The 21,221-nt window shown below is 39.2% G+C and overlaps 1 protein-coding gene across 13 annotated transcripts in view; it reads left to right on the top strand.

Moving 5' to 3' along the window:
• Positions 1–20,555, top strand: part of LUBEL (Linear Ubiquitin E3 ligase) — a 36,616-nt gene extending 16,061 nt beyond the window's left edge. For 11 of the 13 annotated variants that reach the window (XM_067764855.1, XM_067764856.1, XM_067764857.1 and 8 more), the window contains exons 9-21: positions 429–732; positions 800–2,089; positions 2,503–2,738; positions 2,805–2,897; positions 6,890–6,994; positions 7,053–7,539; positions 7,745–12,870; positions 15,368–15,634; positions 15,705–16,010; positions 16,066–16,217; positions 16,290–16,667; positions 16,727–16,895; positions 20,029–20,555. In XM_067764855.1, the coding sequence (XP_067620956.1) occupies positions 429–732; positions 800–2,089; positions 2,503–2,738; positions 2,805–2,897; positions 6,890–6,994; positions 7,053–7,539; positions 7,745–12,870; positions 15,368–15,634; positions 15,705–16,010; positions 16,066–16,217; positions 16,290–16,667; positions 16,727–16,895; positions 20,029–20,064 (8,949 nt within the window). In that variant the 3' untranslated portion in view covers positions 20,065–20,555. The remainder of the gene's footprint in view (positions 1–428; positions 733–799; positions 2,090–2,502; positions 2,739–2,804; positions 2,898–6,889; positions 6,995–7,052; positions 7,540–7,744; positions 12,871–15,367; positions 15,635–15,704; positions 16,011–16,065; positions 16,218–16,289; positions 16,668–16,726; positions 16,896–20,028) is intronic. The other 2 variants (XM_067764866.1, XM_067764865.1) reach the window with 2 other exon arrangements.
• The last annotated feature ends 666 nt before the right edge of the window (positions 20,556–21,221 follow it).

Raw genomic sequence — 21,221 nt, forward strand, 5'->3', positions numbered from 1 at the left:
TACAAATAGGATTCGGGTATAGAAATACGGTTTGCATGCAGGAATAGGGTTACAGAAAGAAGAAGATTGATTTAAAGATTGTTGAAGTGTTCTGTTTAGTGCATAGTAGCAAAGTAATAAGATTTTGACCCCCATTAGGTCAACGAGAGGTAGTTGATATCAAGACAGAAGTTGCGCTTCAACTTATTATGGGCCAGATAAACTCCGGCATGCTACAAACGGGCTCTTTAATACATCTTGAATAGGACAATTTAGAGGATGCTAGGTTACATCTGTGTCTGCGTAGCTGTGAGCTCTCCGCTGTTGACAACGTTTGTTGCTCGCTCACCATCCTAGGATCAGTAGTGCTTCCGAGGCGCTTGGGCTTTATCTAACCGGTATTATACAAATTAAATTTCGTAAGCTAATGTCTTCTTTCTTCGCCGCAGGCCCAATCCATGGCGCATCTAAACTGCGCGACATGCGCCAGTCCACAAGGAAACGCTTGGCATCAGCATACACATCACATGCCCGTTAATGGTCCTACCGCAGAGTGGGGTGGACAATTCACGTCACAACATCAGCTCAATCGCTCGAATTTATCACTCAATGTTGGAGCTGGCTATATGATGCCACATAATCACGGCGCTGGTGGTATGATGGCACCACCTTCCGTTTTCATGAATCAAACAGGCATGATGGCTGGCATGTATCCTTATGCGTATAATACAGGAATGCCGATAATGAGTCCAGGTAGATGTAAAAAACGTTTCTCAACTAAAATCTATAGCTTATCACTTTCGTAATCTTAATCTTACAGGTGTCATGGGCATGCCACCACCGACGCGTTCACGCGCCACATCGCGCGCTGTTTCACCCGCAATGTCACGCAAATCTATGCAAGTACGCAGAAAACAACGCACAACCAGCTATATTGATGATGAGCTAACCGATGATGAAGATTCCGATCAAGATGACCGACGCTCAATTATTTCGAATCGTTTGAATATGACAAATACGATGCGTGCACGTCAACGACGCATATCGAGTGCATCACAGTTGCTAGATGATGTGGGTGAAACAAATCAGCAGGGACAGACACACTCTAAGATGTGTGATCGACGCGGTTCGGTAGCAAAATCTGTACAAAGTGAGTGGTTGCCGAGTCGACGAACGCCAATGAATCATACGAACAATACTAATCGGCAAAATGAGCCAGGATTCGTAAACACACGCAAAGCCAATACACGCATTTATTCTGATTTGGATTCAGAGTCGTCGGGTACGCGAGCGCTGGTGCAGGCAAAAATACAAGAGAAATTGGAAAAGAGCAAAAAACGTAGCAGTTCGAGAGATGGTGTGGGAGAGGCGGGACGTCAGAAACCCATAAAAGTTTCGACCGAAGTGCAAGCAGGCGGCAGTCGGATGCTTACAAAAACCAGTGGCGCAAAGGAAATGAAAGGGACAGAGAATGCAGCAACCTTTAAACAGGTAGTGGCAAAAAACGAATTTGTTAAAAACGAAAATGAAGCAGAAGTAACAGAATCCGAGGAGGGTGGAAGTGAAGAGACTGAGAGCGAAGCAGAAGAAGAAGAAGAAGAAAATGCAGCTGCTGTAAAACCAGTCGCGGAAGAAAGCACCAATGTGCAGACACAAGATCTAGGCGAGGTTGACGAGGATGATTTAGGTCCGCCACCATCAACGCCAGATCACGAATGGGAATGCGAGTTCTGCACTTATGTCAACGAACCGAATGTAAAAATTTGTTTGATTTGTTGTAAGACACGCAGTGGAGCAGCACGTAAGCCGGTCACAACTCAAGTCGTCGCACCGACACCCACAAAGACGAGCTCAAAACCTTCTGTAAGCCCTGAAAGAACACCGACAAGCAAGGAGAAACAAACTCAAAGCGCAGACCGAACGAAAGACAAATCGAAAGACAAAACTAAAGAGAAGTCAATAGACAAAGGTAATAGTACAACAACAACAGCATCTGCTATACCTAAGCGTAAAACTGGTATGACACAGAACATCATCAGCAATTTAACGAATGGCATGTCCAAGCTAAAGATCACTACATCCACAACCGAGAGCGATGCAAAGAAGAAAGGTAGGAGCAAGAAAATCACGTTTTTGGAAGGAACGAAAATCAATTGAATACACTCATACAAACATACCAGAGCTCCCGTTAACTCACAAATATTTCCTATAACACAATAACAGAAAATCGGTATTATTTTTGAGCATTTTTTTTTTTTTTTTTTGTTTAATTTTTGTAATACATACTAATTTTTTTATAAAAAAAATTATATATTGAAAATAAATATATTTTCTTGCTGCTGACGATTATTGTTCCAACCAAAAACGTGTGTTTTCTTCCAACTAAGCTTTGACAAACACCTCTCGCATTTCCTCGCTATTCCACATAACTTTCAACGTCCCCAAAACACTCATTCTCGCACATCCCTCTCCCAGTCTACCACTTTCCGAACTTCTTTAACTAAATTACTACAAATCTTGCAGAATCTGTGGAAGATGTTTGGGCGGCTTTGGATGATAATATACAAACTACTGCCAATGAGGTTATGCGTAAAGCTGAGCAAACAAAGAGAGGTACAAAAGCTAAAGTTTCTACGAGTTGTGGTACTTCACCGTTGAGAGAAGTAAAGGTGTCGCCCAAATTGCGTGAGCCACAAGTGATAGAGCGTAATGTTAAGGAAACAGGCACTTCACCGCCTCCGCAGAGTATTTCTACTCAAGTAGGCCGCCTAATGAGCTCTTGCTCTTTGTATGATTATAAAATTGTTATTTTGATTTTTATTTAGACCTACGATACAGTGCCGCTTAAGCAACCAGAATCAATTTTAACGGAGCCGTTGGCAGCAACAAGTGGTGTTCTGTATAACGATAATTTACAGGTTTGTATAAGTAGAGAAAATTGGGTTTACAAGATTAAGACGTTGAGAGAAAATGCACCACGAACTCTTAAATCAATACAAGAGAGTATGCAACTGAAAAAGTCTTTGAGACTAAGCCCCCTTGTGGCTCCTTAGCCTTTATTTTCAAGTAAAAAGAGTTCAGACATGCTGGACTGAAAATACGTTCAGCGTATATGATCAGGACGACCGTCGACTTCCGAAAATGGCCTTTGAATTTTGCTCAATTTGAGAAACCTTAGAGTGATTTTGTGTACATAATATATTTCGCGAGCGGAAGTCGCATCCTCACAGATTTCACGGCAATTTTCTACCTGAACGATCTAGCTTCTACAAGAAATACGTCCTCTTACCTTGGACTTAAGTTCAATTTATGACCCAGAAATTTTGGAGATCGTTTTAGTATGAAGAAAAATGAGGAGAATTTGAAATAGATATACTCAGTTTAAAGTTGTAAGAAATAAACAAAATTTTTAGCACAAAGATGCCGGTGATATGGTGGAGATAAGTTTAGGATCTGCCCATCTACCATACAACAATCACAAAGCGAGAGAGCATAATAAGCAATCCTTAAGCTAGAGGGATTCAAACACACACGTCGGATTTCTTGTATGGTACTATGATAATGTGATGTCATTCATAGAGAGCGCAGTTTCAAAGTCGTAAAGAGAGAAACTCAAGACTTAAACACAGCTATATGTGCTCATGGTTAGAATTAATGAGGATCCTACACTTCTATGGTAGCCATATGAATCATGCTCTCGTTTTGAATATTTTCTGGTACATCTTATGGTGTTACTTAGTATGAGGGTTTTCAGATTACCAGCGCAGCTCAATCGTTATTCAATTTTGATGATTACGCCTCTCAGACTTGTACACAGCAGCTGTTGTTAAGCGGAAGGCTGCAGATAAAACCGAAACGAGACATTAATTTTCAGCTTACTTATATGAAGGCATTCCTAAAATAAATGTTGAGTCAGATGAGTCGAGGGCACTTAGCACAAGTGAAGAGGAAACAATAATAATCCATATGAGGAACGTTCATTAAGAATAACACAGTCCAAAACTGGAAGGTATGAGTTTGACCTGCCACAAAAACTAAATCTGATTTGTATCTATCTGTAGCAAGCTCACGTCCCTTTTCAGAAAGAGTTAATTTCCCATTTCACTGATTTTATTCAAGCAATAACTGTAATATCTTCAACACTCCCAGGAGGTAGCTCAGGTTCCAGCAGATGATTGCATGTTTAATTGATGCGTTGACATGTATGCACGCATTGCATTTCTGCTCTCTCTAGGAAAATACCAGCGTCGCTTCGGAGCGAAAATTAAGAAGACCACAAACCTACCGAGACGCTTCTGAGTTTAGTACAAACATGCTGCATTCAAAACGAACGCACGAACGAACGAACTTTCATTTAAGTAATATTCACAACTTTCAAGCCAGTAGACATTCTGGTTGTTGTTGTTGTAGTAAAGCTAAATTGATCGCGGAATGTTTTGGGAGTGTGTTGAGGCGATCTTCATATTTCTGGATATAAAGAGACAAAAATATTTAGTAACGGACTAGCACTGAAAGCACTATTTCCACTATTTGCTTAATATAGAGCTCTCCGACTAAAAAAACTTTTAAAATACTGGAAAAATTCCTAGCCATGATCGATGAGTGTACGACAATTTTTAGATAATTCTTCAATTCGAACCCTCAACTTAAAAGAGGAAATCATTCTCTAGAAATATGGTCAGCAGGTATCTTAAAGAGCTCCCACCGAAATTCTCTGCACGGTCTGGATATTTTTTACCTAAATTCCCAGGTATCTATATGCGCGGGAAATCCATCAGCTCTGAGTAAAGCCGTCACAGATATTTCACTCCAGTCTCACTAAGTCAGTTTACAGTTTCCATATTGGTATCAAAATCTTCGTGTACTGAGACTAATTGCGCTTAGACTCACTACACTACACCCACTTTTTTGCATATACTATCAGTATAGAAATATACTAACAGAACTTGATGCTTCATGGGAAGTTTTCGAAAGTTCAAGCTCTAAGTTCTTAAAGAATCGGACTCTCTTCTGAATATCTACTTTAAGTGGAGCGATACCAGGCTTCATTTGTTTCGCACTTTTGACCATCTACATGTGGGGTAAAGTATATCAACCGTTCCACTTAGAAAGCTTCATCGCTTCGATTTGAATGAAATTTGGTGAAATTTCTGTGCTATATAGTAGTGTTAATTTCACTTAAGTTCGCTCCTAAATTTTGGATCGTTACGGAGATATAAGCGTCTGAATTCTCAATTTTTTTTGTGGAAGCCTTTTTTCTATAAATCATAAGTCGTGTAATTGACTCTCTAAGAAGAAATGAATAAAACGGTTTCTAAAGTATTTTTTCCATTCTTTTCGAATATAAATATAAAAAAAAATTTTTTTATTTTTAAATAAAAGCTTGATATTTTCCCTTTAAAATGATACCTATTTATTGGCGGCCACCGTGGTGTGATGGTAGCGTGCTCCGCCTACCACACCGGATGCCCTGGGTTCAAACCCCGGGCAAAGCAACATCAAAAATTTTAGAAATAAGGTTTTTCAATTAGAAGAAAAATTTTTCTAAGCGGGGTCGCCCCTCGGTAGTGTTTGGCAAGCGCTCCGGGTGTATTTCTGCCATGAAAAGCTCTCAGTGAAAACTCATCTGCCTTGCAGATGCCGTTCGGAGTCGGTATAAAATCATGTAGGTCCCGTCCGGCCAATTTGTAGGGAAAATCAAGATGAGCACGACGCAAATTGGAAGAGAAGCTCGGCCTTAGATCTCTTCGGAGGTTATCGCGCCTTATATTTATTTTTTTATTTTTTTATTTATTTTGGCACGCGAAAATTTCTTTAATACAATAATTTTTAAAATGTCTTTAAAATCAATTCTTGAAGATTTTTCTATATCTTTATCCTCAAGAACTGATTTTAAAGACATTTTAAAAATTATTGTATTAAAGAAATTTTCGCGTGCGAAAGTAAAATAGGTATCATTTTAAAGGAAAAATATCAAGCTTTCATTTAAAAATAAAAATAAAAATATGAAAAATGCCCCTCTTTGAAAAAAATTAACAAAAAAAATTTTTAGTAAAATTTTTATAAAAAATTTTTTTATATTTATATTCGAAAAGCATGGAAAAAATCCTTTAGAAACCGTTTTATTCATTTCTTCTTAGAATGCCAATTACACGACTTATGATTTATAGAAAAAAGGCTTCCACAAAAAAAATTGAGAATTCAGACGCTTATATCTCCGTAACCATCCAAAATTTAGGAGCGAACTTAAGTGAAATTAACATTACTATATAGCACAGAAATTTCACCAAATTTCATTCATATCGAAGCGATGAAGCTTTTTAAGTGGAACGGTTGATATACTTTACCCCATGTGCCGTATTTTGTTGGCTGGCCGTGTCGTTGTAGGTAGAGATGCGCATGGAGTATGTTACAATTGTTTTCACTGGGACCCATTCAAACGACTTGCCTAGAGAGAACTACTGACACAACGCAACGGTTGTTATGAATTCAGAACTTATGCCTGCAAGAATATCGTTCTCTTGAGGGAATAGTCTCTTGTGGGAGGACTTCCTTGAGCCTTTCATGGGGTAAAAAATTAGTACTCGCAGCGTGTTCTTTTCTTTTGACGGCATCACTTGGATATTATGTGCACTTTCATAGCTCCTACGATAGTTGCGTCTATGTAACTGGGTGACTTGGGTTTCACATGGGCGCAGTAATGTTACAATAATAACAATAACATGATTCTCGTGGTCTCCCTTCGATGTGGCGTATAGACCGCTGAAATAAACATCTTCTAGTACTCAATGCATATCAAGATATGTTATGGGGGATACCGTTGAAGGTTTTCTCAATAAGAGTTTTTCGATCCATGTTCAGAACTAAACATTGAAGAGAAAATCCAACTAATCCAAATCATCAATTACAGCTTCATCGGGACGTTCCCTCACCACTCAGCGTATTCACGCCAGATATGCCGCACTACGAACCGAGACACAAAGAACCCGAAACGGAGCTATATATTTTACTAAAGGTAAGCGAATTCGAAGAACTACTGTGAAGACTCCACTCACAATTTCCTTTCTTTTTAGGAAGCCGAGCTCTACAAATTCACACCTGAAGAACTGCATGCGGCGCTCAAGTACTGTGGAACCACCACACATCCGGTACAATGGCTACGCGAAAACTGGCAGAAACTGATACAAACGGTACAAAGCCTGTCAACGAAATATGGACAAGAAAGAGCCGAAAACATTATCGGTACAATATCACAGAATGAAGCAAGAGAAGCATTAAGACAACATGGTGGCAATATCTGGCATGCGGTATCTGAGTGTATTGAACAGAGACAACGAAAATATCGTGATATATTGAGTAAGGGAAATTTCTCACGAGAAGATATTGTAACTGCGCTTACCATACATCAAGGCAATGCCGATTTAGCTTTGTTGGATTTAGGGCGTACGCAGCTCAAACCATTTCTAATGCGCATACGTGGCTCACCGGCTGGGGTGGAGAATGAGAGTGGCGCTAATTTGTTTGCGATTAACGCAGCCAGCGAGCATACAATTGAACCAGGTAAGTAAGAGGGAGCAAGTTCGGGAGTGTGCGTGTATGGGTGTGTGCATGGGGGATTGTAAAGCGTGAAAGTGTACGACGAGTGAATTACCATCACAGAACCCTAAACAGTCATCACATTTAACTACACAAAGTTTTTCGTTTTATTTTATTTTCTTTTTCCCTCTCTCTCTTTCCCTCTCTTTCTTGCACTAACGCACTATAGATATTCATGAATTCCTCAGCGCAAACGCCTCAGAATGTTTTCAAACACCAAATGCAGCTGGTGCCGCTGTCATTATCGATAATTCATTATCGCAGCCTTCACACGAAACAGCGACTAACGATTCGAGACTCGACGCTATTTACCGTTATAACAGTAATAGAGAATCATCATCAAGCGCATTTCATTTAGATGATCCCACATTTAATAACAACCAAAATATGCTTAAAGATCTTGAAACGCTCATTGGTAATATGGAACAAAATCAATCCAATCAAAATGAACCGTTACTCAGGGTAATGGAGACTATGTTGGGTGATAGTTTGGGCAAAAGAGAAAGCGAACTTGAAAATGATCCCGAAATGATGCGTATACTTATGAAGAGTCCCATAGCTAAGCATACAGCTAGCAATAGCACAAAAGGTAGTCGAGAAGATCAATTGGATGTAAAGAATTTTGTTTGGCAGCATATACAAGAGATCGTGCCGAATTTGGTAGAGCAAGTAGAAATGGAGCTGATGGAGGAAGAGACAGCTATAGCAACAAACGCAGCGCGCGAAGAGGTACTGGTACCAACCATGCAGCCACCAGAACCGCCACCCATCAACGCAGAAGAGTTTCTGTTGGAAGAGATTATAGGCCCCAATATAAAAGAGGCTTCTATACGTGAGTTGGTTCCTCCCGAGTTCGTGTATGCAGCAGAAATCGCAAATTTCCGTATGAAGTTCGATCGTGCGCTAGATAGAGAACACGAAGGGGAGTTTGAGTTCGAGAGCTTAGATGGAGCAGAACACACAGCGTATAAAATGTATCAGGAAAAACCAAAAGACATCGGCGAATTTTCTGTGGCGGAGACTGCACAAGAGAGACAAGCAATCGAAGAGGTACAAGTTAGCATGAGTGAGAGTGTAAGGGAGAGATCAATTACGGCGAGTGCGACTGAGAAAACTAGTAAAAATGAAGAGAGTGGCACTAAAGCTCTCCGCTCTCACACGAAGAATGAAAATAACACGACAGCGGGCTCACAGTCAACGAACCCAAATATGACTATTAACGAAACTCAACAAGCTACAAAGATAATTCCGGCACACAGTGCAGCTACTGAAGTAGCTAGCAAAATTTCAGAAGCAGTTACAGAAGCGGTTGAGGCACGCGGAACTTCAGCCATCTATAAAGAAAGTCATGAAAATTATAATCTTAATGCTGCAGGAGAAACATCAATCCCTAGTGAAATGCAGCCCTCACCGTCTAGCACAGTGGAAATCAAAACACAAGCCAATGCGGTTTTCGATGAGCCTGATGTTATCCTCGAAGGCACATTAGCCCAACAAGAAGAAACTCAATCGACGGGAAAAATTACCGACAGCACAAAGAGGCAAAGCAACGAAAAGGCCCAAAGACGTCAGAAAAAAAGCAAATCTCCTAAAAATATCGATAGTGCAGACCTGAAAGTAACTAAGGATGCACGAAGAACTGCATCAAAAGACCGATCTAGAACAAAGGATCGCAGCGCAGACAGTCATCCAACCAGCACAAACCAAAAATTCAATGGGGGAAGACAAGCTCGAGACGTCCATGAGGTGGAAATAGTACAAGCGCAGCCCCCAGCTACTGCGACTTCAGAAGTTCCACACGTTGTTCCCACAGAACAGGATCAAGGTAAACAGACGGAAACCAGTAAGAGCACAGAATACCAAGTGAAGGAGATGGGCCGACCGCTAACAAAAGTTTCACGCATCCCTGTACGACGTACTGCAAGCCGTCTTTCGGGTGAGCAAATAACTAAAATACCCACTCAACTAACTATTGTTGAAACCAAACTAACCAATAATAAGAATGAAGTCCCAGCAACTAACAAAGATCGATTTACATTAGAAGAAAGACGGACTGAAGATGTTTTGAAACAAGCAAGTGGGCATGTAGAAGAGGTAACTGGGGTTGAAAGTGGCGAATACACGTCAGCAATGGCAATGGAAAGTGAAGAAAAATTAGATGGCTTGCAGAATAATGGGGAAGAACGGAAGGGGTTTACAAAAGAAGATGTGAGAAAAGCAATTTTAGTGACGATAGCTGATGCCGGAAGTCAAAATCAAACGAGTATTGAGAAAGACGTAGATCAGAGAGAGCATGAAGTTCGTATGGCTAAGGAAACAGGAGCCATGAAGGAAACCTCAGGGAAGCCTGTGAATAAATCTGATATGGACATTGCATTTAATTCAGAATCAGCAGAAAGATCATCCCATAAGCAGGCGCATAAACCACATGAAGAAACCACAGAAGCAGAGGGAACTATTATGACCAGCGAGAGATCCTTGGAAGCTAAGACAGACATTCCGATCCAAGTAATTACCAACTCTGAAGTCAATAATCTCGAACTCAAAGAAAGACCGAACTCATCAGCTGAACCGAAAGATAGTAACGCAACTCCAGATCCCCAAAATATAACCGAAAACGATAAATCAACTGCTATGGAGCCTACGACTGATGTAAGCGCAATCTCTGGGGCCCAAAGCTCCCACAGCCATGAGCAAGCAATTTTACGGGTTGATATTGAGCCTATGTCGGAGGAAACCACTACCTCTGACACACAAAGTTATCGACTAAATGACGAAGTAAGATTACCTGTGCAAAGTATGGTTCCAACTGAAACAAATACTAGCCCTAAAGATGGCGATCAGCTAATTCTGCAAAGAGAAGCTCGGGAGGCTATTCAGCTCCAGAAGGAAGATGATCAAAAGGCAGAAAGACTTTTTTCAGCTTCAGGTACAACTGACACCGTGACAACTTCTCCAAGTCATGATGGTCATTCAACGGCCTCAAAATCAGAAGAGTCAACACAAGTAGACTCCAAAACTTCTGAGACCACGCATGAAACGAATGATGAGTTTGATCCTCAAAATACATCCGAAAATAAAGTCCAAGCAAACATGGAATCACCATCAATTCAGCTGACGATGGAGGTAGTGACGCAAGAGGCTGCATTAGTGAAGTTCAATTCCAGATATGCAACTCTTGAAGACGTACTTGATGCCCAGGAGTCAACTGAACGTTTGAGTGACGCGGCACCAGCACTCACACGCCCACTTTCAGAGGGAGACACTCAAACTAGCACATATCAACATTCTGACCCCGCGGAAATCATGCACCAGGAAGCACTATCTACGCAAGGCCTAATTGAGTCCCAGGAAGTAATAGAAGCTCTGACTCTACAAGTTAAAACTGAGTTAAATGGTCAAAATGGCACAAAAACTCATGAACCTGAGTACCCACCAAGCGAAGTATTTCAAGATGCAGCTGATCTCTCAGCAGAAGAAGAACTCACGAACAACGAAAAGATCGCAAGCAAGCTGGAAAACCACGCTGACGAGGCAACTTCCGATGATGAGCTTTACAGCATTGGTAGTGAGTTGTCTGGCCATGAACACACGCGATCTCTGATATCTGAAAATAGTCGGAGAAATGCAGATGAAACGGAAATACCACTTGAAAAATCCACAAGCGATACGGCAATAGATGCAGATCTGAGTAAAAAATCGAGGCAAACGTCGGCAGTGGAGTTTGTGCTTTCTCCCGATGCCTCAAAACAGAATCTCTCCGAACTCGTAGAAGACACACAACGTTTGATTAAACAAATGCGAGATGAAATAAATATTGAGGATTTTGAATCCGAGGAGGACTTTAGCGATGACTATACGGATGAAGATGATTACGAGGATGAAGATGTCGAAAGACAGGATTGGGATTACGATGATACAGAGTATGATGGAGAGTCATTCACAGAAGGTGAAGAGGGTGAAGAAGATTTTTTTGATGAACAAGACGAAGAGGGACTAACTGAAAGATATAACGCGGTTTTTGAAGAAACAAATGTTGGTGCCACTCTAACTAATGGTCTGGCCAGCGAGACCGAGAATACGCGCGAACTTGATGAAGCTGCTGCTATGGCCGTTAAGGATCAAGCAAATGAGCAGGAGAAGAGTACGGCGTTGCCCACAGTAGACACGCAATCATCTATCATTTCCCCTTTAGCTCATAGCGAATCTATTTTAACCACCGACCCCTCAAGCCCGACAGCTATTGACTCACCTACTGAAGTTTCAAATGCTTTACAGACTAATCATGCTTCAAAAGTTGAGCTTAATTCTATTACTAATGCAAATAATCCCACAACTTATGCTAACCGAATAGAAAATATGGCTGTTGAAGTTGAGTCCGAAAATCAAACGCCTGAAGTGGCTGTGGAGAGTGTGTTGCAGAAAGATGGGAGGGCTGAAGAAGCAAGTAATGATGGAAGTATGGTAGCAACCCCCGTGGCTGCAGAGAGAAGCACGGAAGTTGAAACAAGCCAAGCCACTAAGGAAACTCCAGTTCAGGCAAGGGAAGAATCCATTAAGCCTACTGAAATCACAACCAAAAGTAGCTTAACAAACAGCACGAGCAAACCCCGGGAGCCCAAAACCACTACTAGTGCTAAGACTGGCACAATCAGTAAAATCCCACAAATCCGAACAGAAACAAACGAAGCGTCCACGTCAAAAGCAGCGCGAAGTACTTCAAATAACAGCAATCAAAGCGAAAAACCCACTGCGCAAAAGACCACCAACCTCACAACGTCCAACGACAAAACAAAGACAGAACAGATAAAACCCAAAGATAAGGATACTAAAATACCCAAGCAGACGCCAAAAAAGGTGCCATTGCGTTCAAAATCTTTCTCCGGACCGCCTGGTCCTATCGGCATTTCTTCCGTCAAGACAATACAACAACAATTTCTAAGTAGACAAAAACAATTAACAACCCGCTTGGAACCATCTAAAAATCTACCCACTGTAGAGCGTAAGAAGTCAGTAACCGAAGCTATTACTAAATTTACGCCAAGCACCACTAGCACATCAGCTGCGGCTGGAAGTGACATCAGTAGTAGCTTGACAGCAGCAACGAGCATTTTCCGTACCCAGCCACGTATCCCTAAAAAGAAATATCATGAGACATGCTTTTCAGATGATGACTTTGAGAGTACGACAAGTGAAGAGGAAGCCGAACCGCTTGAAATACGCCAACGTAAGCAAAGTGTGCCAGTATTTCGTGCATATCCTAGTGTGCAGGAGGCGGAGGCGGTTCCCACAGAGGTAAGTAATTCGATTTAAAGGGAATATGTTAAAAGGGTTTGCCGGTCCGGTCTATCAAGACCCATGACCGTACCTTGGGCACCGGATTTTCACTTTGCTCACGTTTGTTTATTGTGAGATATGTATTCAGTACTTTGGTTGCATCCCGTCCTCAACTTTTTTTAGAGTGGGTTAGGATTGACGGCCAATAATTTTTTGAAATTCCTGGGCTATCTTTATTATTAGCCGTGATGGATTAGGCTGTCTATTAGTGAGGCGCATTGGTTGTTGTTTCTGTAGTCTTAACATTTTACCCTTCTCAGGTTTCATAAGCGATCAAGAATTATTATTGAGATCAACAACGACAGTCCTAACAGTTGTTTAAGTGGAGCCGGAGAAAATTGACATTGACCTGTGGAGTGTTACTTGTTCACGTTGTGCAGGAACTCTATTCTGCTAAGAGTTTAATACTGTTAAGCCCTTGAAGGTTGTCCTTACAAATCAAGATCCTTTAACCCAATAACCTTTATCCATTGATCATCAATATAAAAATGGACCCCTATTTAGTTGCCTTGCGTTAGTCGGCTTACGGCTTTATCCAAGACTTCTCGAGGCCAGATTGTTTCACTATAGTTTCCGTCGCGCAGCACTTCGGAAATCGACTCTAAAATCTCTTTACGTCATATTTACGCAAAGAATTAAGCAACTCCTTCAACTCGGACTTAAATACTGAACTGTGACTTCCGTCCCCAGTTTCAGCCTTTTACTGTGATTTTAGCCGTATGAAATATGCGAAATGATTTTAGACACTTAAGGTTTGCAGCCGACAGCATTATTCCTATTTATACTTTTCCAAGTTGGTCATCAGGTATTTCGGAAGTGGAGTACCATCGGTTACTCCAGAAACCCATTTCCCACATAAGGTGTCATTCCAAGAGTTTCAGTACTCATCTGAAGGTAAAAGCCCATTTTATTGAGACTATATCTTGTTCCGTGGTGTGATGGTAGCGTGCTCCGCCTACCACACCGAAGATCCTGGGTTCACGCCCCCGATAAAGCAACATCAAAAACTTTAGAAACAAGTTTTTTCAATTAGAAGAAAATTTTTCTAAGCGGGGTCGCCCCTCGGCAGTGTTTGGCAAGCACTCCGAGTGTATTTCTGCCATGAAAAGCTCTCAGTGAAAACTCATTTGCCTTGCAGATGCCGTTCGGAGTTGGCGTTAAACAAGTAGGTCCCATCCCGCCAATTTGTAGGAGAAAAATAGGAGCACGACGCAAATTGGAAGAGAAGCTCGGCCTTAGATCTCTTCGGAGGTTATCGCGCCTTACATTTATTTTTTTATATCTTGTTCCAGCTATTTCTGGAATCGTCTGAAGGCAAATCCCTGTACTAAGCTTGGAAACAGACTCCTGTACTCGGATTTATGTCAACAGTAAGCTCTGCCCAATAGGCTTTCAACTAAGGGACTAAATTTATGTAGTTTCGACACCAATCAAGAACCCGTAGTGCGATTGATAAATTGGCAAACCCAACAATGCCTCGTCTTCAAGCCAAATGTAGCCGCCAGTAAGTATGCAGTTGACATAATATCATCCAGGACGCTTATAGTTAGAGAGTTCCAAATCTACCATGGCCGTAAAGCAGCTGTTAAAGCTCTCGACTCGACTTCATTCCGGAGTGGCTGCCGAAGATTATCCGACCTTGTTCTCGATTATATCGAGTTCCTTTTTGGTCAAATTGGGAGCACGCATGTATGAACCGAATATTGCTCTAGGAAATACATTGCTAGCACCGACTCCTATCGAGTTCTTAAGACCAAGGTTTGGGCAACTGTCTTTCGCTTAGACATTTATCTGGGGACTTAACCTTGATATATTGCGGATGGATTTGGAATCAATAGTTTTCACAAAAAATTTCAGAATGCGCTTAAGCTCATGTTTACGACAAGGGGGACACATAACCATATACATAGAAATGGATTGTCTGGTGTGGCGAATATCCACTGACTGCGAATAGTTTTGATGTGCCGTCGCTCCGACCCCGATTCTATTTGAGCATGATTAAGCCTGTTCTGGAAGGTACGAGCCTTGATAGGGCAACGGTTAAGACCTTCCTTGTTCCTTCGAGATCCGATCCAAGCCAAGCCTGCTCATCACCCAATTTGTTTTTTCTGTATTTTAAGGTGGCCCGGCATTAAAATGTTCGTAACGCTATGTTGAATCACTACGTTCATAGCCTATTCTGTACAACGTGTGTAACCCTAAGCCTTCTAGTAGGCAATTCGGAGAATCCTGGTGCTGCATAGATATAGACGTGAGGGTCGCTCAGGGCTAGGCATATGAAACTCATTTCCGATCCCCCAAAAAAGTTTGTCATAACTGAGTTAGGGAATTACGCAATCTTTAAATGGAACTCAAACCAATTTGTCTAACTTCACTATTGTTATATATCCTTTCGCGTGGGAGTAAACGTGCAATACTCAGACGCCAAAGGTCCTAAAAATGACTCCATTTGCAGGTTCTTGTACAAAAATTCGTCGAAGAAAAGCTTGTTTTAACCTTCGCTGAAGCACAAATCGCCGCAACGTTGGTCAACATGAAGTTCCAGCAAGATGTTTCAATATGGGCAGCCAAAGAGTGCAGTGATCTTGACCAAGCAATCTCTTTACTACAACAAGAATGTGAGCTCTGTATGGGCACATATCCGATGAATCAGATAGTCTCGATGCTCAAGTGTACGCATAAATGTTGCAAACAATGTGCTAAGACATATTTTACAGTGCAGGTGAGACTGACCTGGTCCCGGAGGATTTGTTAAGCTTTTACTAGAATAACACTGAATTACCCTTTTCCAGATCACTGATCGCAGCATCAACGATTGTACTTGTCCATTTTGTAAACTCCCCGAGCTGCATGGCCATAATGAGCATGAGGACGAGAATCTCGAATATTTCTCTAATTTAGATATCTTCCTCAAGAGCATTTTGGACTCCGAAGTTCATGAACTCTTTCAGCGTAAACTCAGAGATCGCACGCTCCTACAAGATCCCAACTTTAAATGGTGTATACAATGCTCTTCGGGATTTTTTGCGAGACCAAGACAAAAGCGTCTAATTTGTCCGGATTGCGGATCGGTTACATGCGCGCAATGCAGAAAGACGGTAAGTTTATGTACTCTGGCATAACAATCTCTCTTCATTCACTTTTTTTCTTTAGTGGGAAAAACAACACGAAGGCATTTCATGCGAACAATTCAAAGAATGGAAAGAGGCAAATGATCCGGAAATACAGGCGCAGGGCGTACAAGAGCATTTGGCACATAATGGCATAGACTGTCCAAAGTGCAAGTTCAGATACTCACTCGCGAGGTTTGTGTAAAGCCTTTCAATTCTTATAGAGCTCCTTATTGCACGATATTTTTTTTTTTTGTCCATTTTCAGAGGCGGTTGCATGCATTTCACTTGTACTCAATGCAAATATGAATTTTGCTATGGCTGTGGCAAGCCATTTAAGATGGGCGCTAAGTGCACGATCTCCTCATACTGTGCCAAGTTAGGCTTACATGCACATCATCCACGCAATTGCCTATTCTATTTGCGTGATAAGTTACCAATACAATTACAAATGTTACTCAAACAAAATAATGTACCATACGATGAGGAGCCTAAGGAGTTGCCTGCTCTAGCAGAGGACGAACCTTCAACTTCAGCATCAAAGGTATCGCGTTGTCCGATTCCCTTACAAAAGGAGACACCTACCGGCTTAGTGGATACAGTATGCAATGGCGATGTGCCTGATAGGCATGCGGGAATGTGTCGGTGAGTGAGAAGACATTTTGAACTCTTACCTGTTTTCTAAAAGCCATATTATATTTAAGCACCCACTATGTCGAGTATTTAACCGCAAAAGTGGCTAAAGCACGAATCGATCCACTGCCCATATTCGATTTGACCGATTGTGTGCAAGAGTTACGTAGACGAGACATACGACTGCCAGAGCGCGGTCCTTGGGATACAGATGAAATTTATAAGGGAATGTGTTCGGAGGTAAGTTTGAGGCGGAGCTCAATTTTAGATGGGCGCAAGCAGAAAATTTCTATCTATAAGGGGTAGACTGCTGTTCGGGAACACTAAGGGAAGTCACCCTAGAAAATGACCTTGAGACACTAAACACTTTGAAAGCTGATGATGTGACCTGTCTTTTCAATGCGTGCTAGGATATTTGATTGCTTTGTCAATCAATTAATTATATTGGGGTGAATTGTCCACATGGCTCTTAAGGAGGAGGTACGGACCTCCCTAACCTATGCTTTTTCTAAATCCATCTCATAAGATGCTTCAACTAACGCGGTAGCTGAATACAGATGAAGTATATCAGTTGCTGCATAAAACTCACTATTAAATCTTCTTCAGTACTCGCAGTCGCTTCTTTTGCGACATTCTCTCAAAGATTAAAGTCGACTAAATCTTTCAAAGAGCTTTCCTTTGAACAGTACCAGATACATCTTATTTGACATTGTAAGCGTCTATGCTTCTGTGGATTTTATATTTCAATTGCCTACTAAGTCAAATGGTCTCTGTCTTATCCTCAAATTCTAACTGTTTAGTTTAAAATAGCGTATTAATCGTATGTAAATCATAAGGGAATTAAAATGTTTAATCCTAAATATCGATTTTTGTTTCAATTTCAGTAAAGATTGTTTCAAATTATTAACTAACTTTCAAGCAAATGTACACATAAGTAATTTAGTCGAGGTTTGATTAGGTTTTAGCAACGAGTTAGTTAAGCTTAAAATACTTATTCGCCCTTAATTACGATCTTTAATTAATCAGTTAACATATCACTGACCAATTTTTGTTTCAATCTTGGTAAAAATTTTTTCAAATCAATCTTTTGACTAGCTAATCATCAGATTTGGATTCGATATTGTTTGAGTAACGAGTTAGTTAAGTTTTTTGTAAATATTAGTACGCATTCAAGAGTTTTGATTAATCAATTGTCACTTAACCAACGAGGTTAGTTCCAACCTCAAGTCTTTTTGATTGCTAGTCAGCGGAATAACAATTTTTAATACGATTCATTAATTTTTGTGTAAGTTAAAGCAAACTTTGAATTTTTCTCACCATTCTTTTTAGTTATGTGTAAAATTAATCTATCTAGTAATATTGATAAATCAATTTGTTGATTTCCACAAACCGAATTAGTTTAGAGTTTTGGGGAACCAAACAATTAACTGATTAAAAATTTCTATAGCATTTATAAATCATGTGGCTTAAGACTTTTTTTTATAATAGTCAATCTCAATGATTATTACTTCCCTAACGCAAATATTCAAGTTATGCTTAATTGACTATAAAAGCTTATCAGTAATATTGATTAATATGTAATAAATGATAAGTAATATGATTAATCAATTTGTTCGTTTTCACTAACCGAATTAATTCAAAGTTTTGGGGCACCAAACAATTAATTGATTAAAATTTTCTATCGTGTTTATAAATTATGTGGATTAAGACTATTACTTCCCTAACGCAAATATTCAAGTTATGGTTAATTGACCAAAATATCTAATCAGTATATTAATCAGCCAGTACAAAAATATCAATTGACGCCAACTTATCCTTGTTCACAGAATTTTATTAACACGCTCCTTGTTCTTACGTCTAATTTTTTTTATCATTTGTTATTTAACTGACTAATTTAGACCATACATATATTTTGAGGAATTGATGATTGCTGATCAGCGGACATAAGACAATTAATTCGATTGGTATATTTTTTATTGCAATTTTTCCGATTCTTTTTAATCAATATTTTTAATAATGTATAAATCAGTATTTTCATTAAGATTGATTAATCATTTTTCATTTCTCAAAGTACTTTAAAAAATAAAAAAAAGTACTTTAGTTACTACTTAATTAACCAATTAATCACTTATTTTTGTGCACACTAAGTTCTGTCTTTGAAGTTATTTTCCACTTGAATTTTCATGTTTTAGTCAATCAAAGATTTTTTTTTTTTTTTCTTAACACAAATATTCTTTTATTGATTGGCTGACTAATCAATTTTATTAACAAATTCATCATCGATTATGAAAATACCAGTCATTGTCAACATACCGCAGTTCTGTCAGTCATTGCTGCCACGATTAATGCAAATTTTTAGAGTGTAATCAATTGCAAATCTATTCACTTTAGGTGATCAGTTGAGTAACTTATGTATACTTAAATTCATACTTGCCTCGAAATTGATTTAGTAATTTAATCATTGAAACAAAGAGTAACTAAAAATTTTAGGAAGCACTCGATTGTGATCAACCATTGCTCGAGAGTTTATTCAGCATCCGTTTTAATCAAATATTCAGTGCCATATTAATTGTGTCAATTAAAAAGCTATAAGTCAGAAAGACTAGAATATTTTTGTTAAGCAAATTATTCGTGTTATTAAAATTCCAGTTAATCTTACACTAAGAAGTAATATATCAAAAAGGCCGATAAGTGTTGAATTGAAATTGAAACGTCCCAATTCGTTTTGGGAGAAATCAAAAGGAGACCTAAGTGGCATATGTTCCACCAAGCAGAAAGTCGTGAACAAAAGCACCACGCTGCAAAATATCTAAGATCACGTGCAAGTCCTACGACATTAGAGTCACAAAGTTACTCATGTCCCTAAAGGGGAGAAGGGTTAAAGCTCATGATAGGAGTGCTAACTGGACACTGACTTCTGGCGTCACATGTTTATAAGTTAGGCCACGTCAGTAACAACAGATGTAGTAGGTGCGAGTTACAGGAAGAAATAGTTGATCGCATTCTGTGTTAGCATACAGCGCTCGTGGGGTCAAATCTTGCTACGCGGGCGGCAGAGTTTCCAGATCTCAAGTCAGCAATTAAGCTAGGTTCTAGAAAACTTCTGGTAATCGCTTGGGGAGCGGTGTTAATGCTTCGTTGCTAGTTACATAAATTATTGTGAGCTAACGTATTTGAGTTTGTTAGGCATATATTCATTGATCAACTAATTTAACCATGAAGATAAAGATTAATCTCTCTCTAATTACTTACATAGAACCTAAGCAATATTTGATGGATTTGAAATCAGATCGCAATAATCTAAAGTCTGAGCTTTCATTTGAGCGGCGTATAATCTCAAAAATGACTTAATTTCACAATCTTTTATTTTCAGATTATTAAAAAGAATATTCCACTGGAAACAATATGAGCATCACCTGCTATTCGCTTGAGTTTATCCCAAAAATAATTCGTATGAGTAACATATGATATTAATAATCAAGCGAACGATATCATAACATATCACATGCGATGGCATATATTTATAAAAAATGTATTTATATTTAAAATTAATGTATTATTGATATATTATATTTTTTTATTATTTATTTATTTATTTATGTATTTAAAAATGTACTAAACAAAATTTTATTTATTTTCCATACTTTCATTATTTCGTGTTTTTACAGCCGCTGCGTCAAAATGCAGCGTATTTTATTTAGTTTTTTAACTGCATTACATACATACATTTATATATATATATATATATATTACTTTGTATTCAGTAAATATTTAATACTCACACAAACATACAAACTCATCTCCTAATATAATCCTAAATAAAATATTTTCTAAAGCTTACTTAGTAAATAAAATATAAAACAACAAAAAATTTAAATACATGAAACTTTGTTTAAAAATTGTGTTATTGTTTATTTAATCTACGTTAACTTGAAATAAAAGCACACATTTCTACAAATTTTATTTACGAATGTAATTTAGGTATATGTGCAAGTCAACACCATATTAAATGCTGTCGATTTTCAGGGTCACCATGTCACATGCAGCGTACGCAATCCATCAACACTTTGTGAATTTAAACTTCATAACGACACAAATCACACCTACACACCTTAACAGATGCACACACATACACATGCATGTGTATAAGCACGCATCTCTCCATATAAAACTACAAAGCTCACCCATGCAACAACTAACATCTCTCAATACATTCATTTATACGTCAACAATACATCACATCATAGCCCGCATCACATCACATCAATGTCACTATGACATCACGTCACTGCACTCGTTTATTAAATTCAATATTCTTGGCATGCAAAAGTTTTTCCTACTAAAATCAACATGATAAACGGCTCATGAACTGTAGACAAGTAAAGCAACAACAAAAATACAAATATATAAAAAAATCAACAGAAAGCAAATGACTACAAAAAAAAAAAACAACAAAAACTTGCATTTGTAAATATAGAAATTTATGCATACTATCGTTAAATAAAAATTATGTTATTCACTTTTACGTTTTTGCTAATTTTGTAGCGAAACATTTTGACGATTTTG

This window comes from Eurosta solidaginis, chromosome 2, assembly GCF_040869045.1.
Source record: "Eurosta solidaginis isolate ZX-2024a chromosome 2, ASM4086904v1, whole genome shotgun sequence".
Taxonomy (NCBI): Eukaryota; Metazoa; Arthropoda; class Insecta; order Diptera; family Tephritidae; genus Eurosta; species Eurosta solidaginis.